The sequence below is a fragment of the Tripterygium wilfordii genome, chromosome 3, assembly GCF_013401445.1.
Source record: "Tripterygium wilfordii isolate XIE 37 chromosome 3, ASM1340144v1, whole genome shotgun sequence".
Classification (NCBI taxonomy): Eukaryota; Viridiplantae; Streptophyta; class Magnoliopsida; order Celastrales; family Celastraceae; genus Tripterygium; species Tripterygium wilfordii.
The window spans coordinates 6,319,743-6,329,400 of NC_052234.1; the positions used below are offsets into that span (position 1 = coordinate 6,319,743).

The following is a 9,658-nucleotide window of genomic DNA, read 5'->3' on the forward strand; positions in this document are numbered from 1 at the left end:
ATCATGCAAGATATCTATGTTTCTACTGTAGAATTCAAACTGGAGGTACCAGAATATGTAAAAATAACAAGTGAATTGGGTTCTTAAAATGTGAATTTGGTCTTTTAAGTTTGCTATCAGTCATACAATTTGCAAAAGCAGAGAAAAGAAAGGCATTTTTCTCCCCCTTTCAAAGCTAATGGAATTCCAGAAAAGTCAAATAATTTAAGAAAATACACAAGTGGGTGCCAGTGTACAAGTACAGACTACAGAATAGAGACCCTCTGTCCATCTCTTATTCTTAGTTCCATTTCTAACAAGGAAACATTCTCTCACGCTCCCTGACAGATACTGACCCTAGGATCAAGCACCCATCTTAGATGGACTTTGTCTGCGGGTCCCAACCATTTTGACCAGATGCCAAATCAATCTTCTCAACATATTCTCCTTTGTCACTCTTTCTACAATTTCTAGTAAGAAACGTATATGTACAATAATAAATACCCACTAATCCTAATCCAAATGCCCTTTTGTTTTTTTCTTAGGTTATTCCTTCCCCATGTTCCCTCCTTTTTCATTTTATAAAACCATAATAAAAAAAGGTAACCTCTTTTGCTAAAGCTTTGCTTTCTCCTTTGCAGCAAAAATTTTCATCATATTCACCACTATCTCTCCAGACATTCTTTTTACACTCTCTCTTTCTCTTTGCACTCCCTGTCACTCCTCTCTCTCTCTCTCTCTCTCATTCTCACTCTCACTCTCACTCTCACTCTCACTTGGTTCTTCCCCTGCAAGCATTGTTTCTTCAATGGAGATTCATATTTCTCTTCATCTTGCTATTACATGCTTATTCATGCTATTTGTTTCAGCTTCTGGGAATGGTCAAGGACTTGTTCCATCAATCAAGACTGATGCAGCTGCCCTGCTTATGTTCAAGAAGATGATTCAGATGGACCCAAATGGAGTTTTGTCAGGTTGGACTCTTGAAAGGAATCCATGCAAGTGGTATGGAGTTCAATGCTCTCAAGGAAGAGCCACTCAACTTGATCTCACTGGGTGTAATCTCACTGGTATCATCTCCTTTGATCCTTTGGGTTCTATAGATATGCTATTCACTCTGAAATTGTCTTCGAATTCGTTCGTTGTAAACTCAACTTCTCTGCTTCAACTACCTTCCTCGTTGCAGCAGCTTGAGCTTTCTTTAGCTGGACTTGTAGGTCTGGTTCCAGAGAACTTTTTCTCAAAGTACCCCAATCTTGTTTATGTGAGTCTTTCTCACAATAATTTAACAGGTTTTTTACCTGATGATATTTTGTTGAGTGCTGATAAGCTTCAGGCTCTTGACCTCTCTTTCAACAATATTACAGGGTCAATTTCAGGTTTGAAAATCGAAAATTCTTGCAATTCCTTATTGCAACTTGATCTTTCTGGAAATCATATAGCAGACTTCATTCCTTCCTCGCTTTCAAACTGTACAAATCTCAACACTCTGAATTTGTCGTTCAATATGCTTAAGGGAGAGATCCCACGATCTTTCGGTAAACTAAGCAGTTTAAAAAGACTTGATCTCTCCCATAACCATATCACAGGTTGGATCCCTTCTGACTTGGGGAATGCATGTGTTTCATTGTTAGAGCTGAAGCTTTCTTCTAACAACCTTTCTGGCTCAATCCCAAATTCTCTCTCTTCATGCTCTTGGCTGCAAAATCTAGATTTGTCTGACAACAATATATCAGGTCCCATCCCAGATTCCGTCTTACAAAACCTTGGTTCAATAGAGAGCCTGCTATTGAGCAATAATAAGATTTCTGGACCATTTCCTTCATCCATCTCAGCTTGCAAATTATTACGCATTTTGGACTTCAGTGCCAACAGATTTTCTGGTATCATCCCACCAGACATATGTCCAGGAGCAGCCTCGCTTGAAGAGCTACGAGCAGCAGATAATCTCATCACAGGAACAATACCAGCCCAACTATCGCAATGTTTGAAGATAAAGACTCTTGATTTCAGCCTAAACTATCTGAATGGTTCAATCCCCGCAGAGCTTGGAAATCTTCAGAATCTCGAGCAACTAATAGCATGGTTTAATGGGTTGGAAGGGAAGATCCCAACAGAATTGGGAAAATGCAAGAATCTGAAGGATCTCATTCTCAACAACAACCATCTAACTGGTGAAATTCCAGTTGAATTATTTAGCTGCAGTAATCTTGAATGGATATCCCTCACCAGCAATGGAATCACTGGAAAAATCCCAATGGAAATAGGAAACTTATCAAGGCTTGCTGTTCTGCAGCTTGCAAATAATAGTTTGAGCGGCGAGATTCCAGTAGAGCTAGGAAATTGTAACAGCTTGGTTTGGCTAGACTTGAATAGCAACAGGCTTACTGGAGAAATGCCACCAAGACTAGGTAGGCAACTTGGTTCAAAATCATTGGGAGGAATTCTATCAGCAAATACATTGGTGTTTGTACGGAATGTAGGGAATTCATGTAAAGGAGTTGGAGGCCTGTTGGAGTTTGCTGGAATTCGACCTGAAAGATTGTTGCAGGTTCAGACATTAAAGACTTGTGATTTCACGAGAATGTATTCTGGTGCAGTTCTAAGTCGTTTTACACAGTACGAAACTCTGGAGTATCTCGATCTCTCATACAATGAGCTTCGAGGGAAAATGCCAGATGAAATTGGGCAAATGGTTGCCTTACAAGTGCTCGAATTATCTCACAACCAGCTATCTGGAGAGATTCCCTCATCACTTGGCCAGCTCAAGAATTTAGGTGTATTTGATGCATCCCATAATAGATTGCAGGGTCAAATCCCTGAGTCATTCTCAAACCTTTCTTTCTTGGTGCAAATTGATCTGTCATATAACGAATTGACAGGACCAATTCCACAGAGGGGACAGCTCAGTACACTTCCAGCCACCCAGTATGCGCACAACCCAGGACTATGTGGAGTTCCACTGCCTGAATGCCGGCCTTATAGCCAAGTAGTGCCTAGTCCACCTTCAGATTACGGCAAAGGAGGCCAAAGGACTGGAACACCATGGCTTAACAGCATTGTCTTGGGGATTCTCATTTCTGTTGCTTCTCTTTGCATTCTAATTGTATGGGCAGTTGCAATGCGTGTGAGGCACAAGGAAGCAGAGGAAGCCAAGATGCTTAGCAGCTTGCAAGCATCCCATGCAGCCACAACATGGAAAATTGAGAAGGAGAAAGAACCACTGAGCATTAATGTAGCTACTTTCCAGAGGCAGCTAAAGAAGCTCAAATTCTCTCAACTCATTGAGGCCACAAATGGTTTCTCTGGTGCAAGTCTCATTGGCTCTGGAGGGTTTGGGGAAGTTTTCAAGGCAACATTGAAGGACGGTACAAGTGTGGCAATCAAGAAGCTTATACGATTGAGCTGCCAAGGTGATCGAGAATTCATGGCAGAAATGGAAACTCTAGGGAAGATAAAGCATAAGAATCTAGTTCCCCTGTTAGGCTATTGCAAAATTGGTGAAGAGAGGCTTCTAGTCTATGAGTTCATGGAGTTTGGAAGCCTCGAGGAAATGCTTCATGGAAGAACTAAGACACGTGATCGACGAATCCTGACTTGGGAGGAAAGAAAAAAGATTGCAAGAGGCGCAGCAAAAGGACTTTGTTTTTTACACCATAACTGCATTCCACACATTATACACCGAGATATGAAGTCTAGCAATGTACTGCTAGACCATGAAATGGAAGCAAGGGTATCAGACTTTGGAATGGCAAGACTCATAAGTGCACTTGACACTCATCTTAGTGTCAGTACACTCGCGGGAACACCAGGATATGTGCCGCCTGAGTACTACCAAAGCTTCCGGTGCACTGCAAAGGGTGATGTCTACTCATTTGGGGTTGTTTTATTGGAACTCCTGACTGGGAAACGCCCAACTGATAAGGAGGATTTCGGAGACAGTAACTTGGTGGGATGGGTGAAAATGAAAGCGAGAGAAGGAAAACAAATGGAAGTAATAGACCCAGAGTTGCTATTAGTGACAACAGGAACAGATGAAGCAGACGCAGAAGAGGTTAAAGAAATGGTCAGGTATTTGGAAATAGCATTGCAGTGTGTGGATGACTTTCCATCCAAGAGGCCTAGTATGCTGCAGGCGGTGGCAATGTTGAGAGAATTGATGTCTGGATCAACCAATGGAAGCAGCAACAGTGCTTGAAAACTGGGTTTTATTTATATTAACGAGTATAATTAAAGATCAGAAGAGAAGAGATTTTAGAATATATTGTTCATCTGTCTAAAATTTTTTTTCTTGTCCATGTAATTAGCAATCCTTCTTCCTTTTCTATTTTTCCTCGTATGTACTACTGCAAAATAGTGAGTGAAAGACTATTATGACTTATATCTAATGCAAATACTTTTCAAGAATTCTGACGAAAGAACATCTGAAACCATCCGAATCTTAAAGGTAAAGCTTCTTGTAGACATTTAATCACACAGATAATATGCATAACAAATTGAAACTTGTCATCAACATATAGTCGGCAAGGAGGATATACTTACATTTTTTTATCTGTGCTGCTCCAACTTCAATTGTTGTATCCTAAAAGCTGATACTCAACCGTTCAAGAATTAGTCAATGCGACCCCATCAAAGTTCAGTTGTCTTGCTGTTCTGAGCAGGCCCCCTTTTAGTTCTTCTGATTGGCAGTTACCCATTTCAAAGATTCCAGTGGGTGCAATAACAATGTTGAAGATATATATAAAGATAATAAGGAGGGATACTTGGTGGTGGATATGTTATGCAACCAGATAACTAGCAAAGTACACCACAAAGACCAGAGCTGAATCTAACAGGAGATTTGTAATAGATAACACAATTATATAGATCCAGAGTTACAGCAACAGAATCCAGAACAACAACAATGAAGGTAATAGATAAAGTTCGCCTCTTTCGAGAGGGGGTTGCTCTCCAGGTTTAGCACAACAGAAGCTAATATTCAACAACACAACCCTACAGATAAAACATTACATAAATAGTAAGTCAAAAGGAACCATCACAACCATCAATTATACTTCCTCATCCAACGGTTCTCCCTGATCATAAGTAAGACCAAAAAATGGGCGATTAGTCAAAGGCACGTGACAATGCTCTCCCCATCAAAAGACCTTGCCCACAAGGTCGGGAAATTGCGCGACCAAGGTGCTGTATGCAGTCCAAGTAGCCTCCGAAGCATCCTGCCCGTCCCATTTCACCAACAATTCAGCGGCTGGAGTGTTGCCTTTCTTAACCAAACGTCTATCTAAGATCAGCTCCGGCACAGGTAAAGGTTGGCCTTCATCGTTCACAGGTGGGAGGGTTGCAGATAATATGGGAGAGTCACCCAGGTGCTTCTTTAATTGAGAAACATGGAATACAGGGTGAATACGAGAAGTAGATGGCAGATCTAATTTGTAAGCGACCGAACCAACCTTCGCGAGGATAGCAAATGGACCATAGTAATGAGGAGCCAGCTTCAAATTTTGTCTTTGGGCTACTGAAAGCTGCCTGTAAGGCTGCAATTTCAGATATACAAAGTCACCAACATCGAATGTTGCCGGTGTCCTCTTCTTGTCAGCAAAGGCCTTCATACTATTCTGACTTTGGTGAAGATTATACCGCAGTATTTGCATGATTTCTTCTCTGGATTTAAGGTACGAATCAACTGACCAATTGCCGTGGTGCCCGGCACATAATCACACAAGCGAGGCGGGGGTCTCCCATAAACCACCTCAAAAGGAGTCAATCTAGTGCTGGAATTAGAGATGACAACGGGTCGGGTACCCTTTCAATTAGGAAATACCAAAAACGTTTCCATTTAAGATACTCTATATCAAAACCGTTCCAAAACCATTTAAAAAACCATTTAAATTTTCAAACCCGGAACCGTTTCATAACCGTTTACCATCGGGTACCCGTTTACCATTTCACTTTTAATAGTTTTATTTTTTTCTTTGATGATTATATTAATATAAATTAATATTGAGTATGGTTTATATTAATTATGATTGTATAATTCAAATTAGTCTAATTTATAGTTTTATTAGTATGCTTCTACAAATATATATGTTTTAATATGCTTTATCATGTTATTATTTAGTATTCTAGTAGTATACCTTTATGGATGATTTATAATATTATTATTATAATGGATCTTTTTATTAAACGGTTCGGGTACCCTAAACCCGGCATCAAAAACCAAACCCGGCCCTAAACCATAACGAGTTTAAAAACCAAAACCAAAACCGTTTTTGAAACCTATAGGATCGGTTTTCGGGTTTTAAATGGATCGGGTACCCTGCGGATAGTGCTCGGATCGGTTTTTTTTGCCATCCCTAGCTGGAATGAGGTGTAGTATTATAGCAATACTCTGCAAGAGGCAACCATTTCAGCCAAGACTTTGATTGACTGCCTATGAAACACCGCAAATATTGTTCAAGGGCTTTATTAACCGCTTCCGTTTGCCCATCGCTCTGTGGGTGGTTAACTAGTGGAAAAATTCAGATTGGTGCCCTGCAAAGCAAAAAACTTCTTCCAAAAAGAACTAGTGAAAACCGTGTCACGATCAGTCACCATAGACTCCGGAATGCCATGTAAGCGAAAGATGTTATCCAAGAAAACTTGGGCTACAGAGGCTGCTGTATACGGAGGAGAAAGTGCCAAGAAATGTACGTATTTAGAGAGTCTATCAACAACAACCAAAAGTACTGATTTCCCTGAAGAAATGGGAAGAACTTCAACAAAGTCCAAACTGATGTCTGCCCAAATTTTAGAAGGGATAGGCAAGGGTTGCAAGAGGCCATAAGGCTGCACATTAAGATATTTAGTAGTTTGGCAGATATTGCAGCAGTTAACAAACTCCTTCACAACTGTTTTCATACCTGGCCAGTAAAAATCTCCTTGGGCCTTCTTCAGCGTCTTTGTATATCCAGGATGACCCGAAAGTGGGGAGTTATGCACATGGTCCAATGCCTTAATTCGTACCCCAGCTTGTGCTCCCACCACCAGTCTATTTTTATAGAATAACACACCATCCCGTAGGCTGAAATTAGGCTCAGAAGTTGAATCTATAGACAGATTAGTGATAAGCCCTTGGACCCAATCATCACCCACATAAGAACTTTTAATCTCCGTAAGAAGATCCAATGTTGGAATAGTGATTGCATAGAAGGAAGGTTGGGATTGATTCCTTTCCTCTGGCTGCCGAGATAAGGCATCCGCCACCAAGTTGTCCTTCCCTTGCTTATATTCAACCGTAAAATCATACCTCAACAGCTTACTAATCCACTCCTGTTGTGCAGGGGTGCCCACCTGTTGCTCAAGTAGAAACTCTATAATGGTCAGTCTTTACCTGAAATGTATGCCCCAAGAGATAGGCCCGCCATTTCTTAACTACCGACACTAAGGCCAGGAGTTCTCGTTCATAAGTGGAAAGATGTAGAGCTCTCTACCTTTGAGACTTTGACTAAAGTAGGCAATAGGGCGATTAGATTGCATCAAAACCGCAACGATCCCACTACCGGAGGCATCACATTCAATAACAAAAGGCTGACTGAAGTCTGGTAATGCTAGAACAGGAGGGGTGGAGACTGCCTTCCAAAGAGCCTCAAAAGCCATAGCCGCAGTATCATTCCAATGAACAGAATCCTTGGCCAGCAATCCATAAGGGGTGCAGCGATGGAACCGTAATTTTTGATGAATTTACGGTAGTAACCAGTTAAACCTAAGAACCCACGTAGAGCCTTAACCGACGTAGGCGTTGGCCAGTCCTTCATAATCTCAATTTTGGTTGGGTCTGTACGCACTCCATCTTTGTCAATAAGGTGTCCGAGATAGCCAACTTCGCTAACACCAAAGCTACACTTGGATGGCTTGGCAAATAACTGGTGCTGAGACAAAAGATCAAGAACTGTGGATAAGTGAAGCAAATGTTCCTCTCTGGACCGACTATACACTAGTATATCGTCAAAGAATACCAACACAAATTTTCGAAGATAAGGTTTGAAAACTGCATTCATAAGGCTCTGAGATGTGGAAGGGGCGTTTGTTAACCCAAACGGCATGACGAGAAACTCGTAATGGCCCTCATGCGTCCGAAAAGTAGTTTTTTGTATGTCCTCCTCTACCACCCTGATTTGGTGATACCCCGAGCGTAAATCCAGCTTCGAAAAAATACAAGCCCCACTCAATTCATCCAAAAGTTCATCAATCAACGGCATCGAAAATCTATCCTTAATGGTCTCCTTATTAATGGCCCGATAATCGACGCACATACGCCATGTTCCGTCTGTCTTGCGCACTAAGAGCACCGGGGAAGAGAATGGGCTAACACTATTTCGGATGACTCCTGTCCGAAGCAATTCTTGTACAATCTTCTCAATTTCTACCTTTTGATAATGCGGGTATCGATAGGGTCGGACATTGATAGGCGAGGTGCCTTCTTTGAGCAGAATTTTATGGTCATGTGTTCGCGTCGGCGGCAACCCAGTGGGTTCAGCAAAAACTCCCTGATAAGACAATAGTAACTACTGAATATCTGGCTCTCCTGCTTGATTTGTAATTTCCAAATTAACACCAATTAACTGGAGTAGCACCCCATGTCTCTCCAATTCCTGAAATCCAGCTGAACTAGTCACAGAAATCAACGCCTCAAACTGCGGCTGCAACCCCACCAACTGACAGTGATTCCCCTGGTGGATAAACCCCAGAGTAAGGATCCAAAAATTCCACTGAATAACCTCAAAATCCCGAAGCCACTGAACACCCAACACCATGTCACAGCCTCCTAAAGGCAACACCCAAAAATCTGCACTAAACACCAACTTCTGGAGGTTGAAACTGACCCCATAATGGCTGTCGTGGCACTCCAACTCATCCCCATTGGCTATCTTGATGGGTACAGGTGAATGTGAACGAAGCACCAACTGAGTCTTCTTCCAGAGCGTCGGGTCTATGAAATTGTGTATGGAACCAGAATCGATGAGAGCAACAAACTGATGGTGTCCAATCCTGCCAATGACCCTCATCGTACGGGGTGCGTGAGACCCAGATAAAGCATGGAGAGAGATTTCTGGCTCCGAATCTGTCAGACCAGTTAATCCCGTGGGGGCACCCGAATTGCCACTTGGCTCCTCCCCGGAACTTCCGCCTACCCGATTACCCGAGTCCTCTGGTGAAAGAGTCTCTTCTTGTGCTTCAATCAGAAAGAGTTTTGGATTTGGACATTTGTGAGTAGGGGTCCATTTAGCATCACAACTATAGCACAATCCTCGCTGTCTATTATCACGCATCTACTGATCGGTCATTCGTTGAAAAGCTCCTCCTTGTGGTGCAAAATTACCCCTGGATTGTTCAAGAAAATGGGCTGGGGCTACTGCTGGTGAGGGCCCAACAACACTACTGGTTGGAGTCGCTGACATTCCATACCCTGGGTAAGGTAAAGGGAGTACTATGGGTGGGGCCGGTAAGGTTGAGATTGGTGAATAAGAGTGGGCGGTATTGGTCTGCAGATGATGTGGGGTAGAACCTAACTGAGGATTTCTGAACTGTCGTCGAGTCACTAACAGCGTGGCCTCTTGCATTTTTGCTATGGCATGAGCTGCAGTCACAATTTGGGGCATGAACATCTTCACGGTAAGGCGAATCTCCTCCTTCAGTCCAC

At 42.2% G+C, this 9,658-nt stretch overlaps 1 protein-coding gene across 1 annotated transcript; it reads left to right on the plus strand.

Annotated features, from left to right (window-relative positions):
• The first annotated feature begins 360 nt into the window (after positions 1 to 360).
• Positions 361 to 4,386, plus strand: LOC119994977 (serine/threonine-protein kinase BRI1-like 2). Its single transcript, XM_038841316.1, has one exon. The coding sequence runs from the start codon at positions 788 to 790 to the stop codon at positions 4,175 to 4,177; it is 3,390 nt and encodes a 1,129-aa protein (XP_038697244.1). The 5' UTR covers positions 361 to 787; the 3' UTR covers positions 4,178 to 4,386.
• The last annotated feature ends 5,272 nt before the right edge of the window (positions 4,387 to 9,658 follow it).

Excerpts from the sequence above, each read along its gene's own strand:
- LOC119994977 (XM_038841316.1), top strand. The coding sequence starts at position 788 with ATGGAGATTCATATTTCTCTTCATCTTGCTATTACATGCTTATTCATG.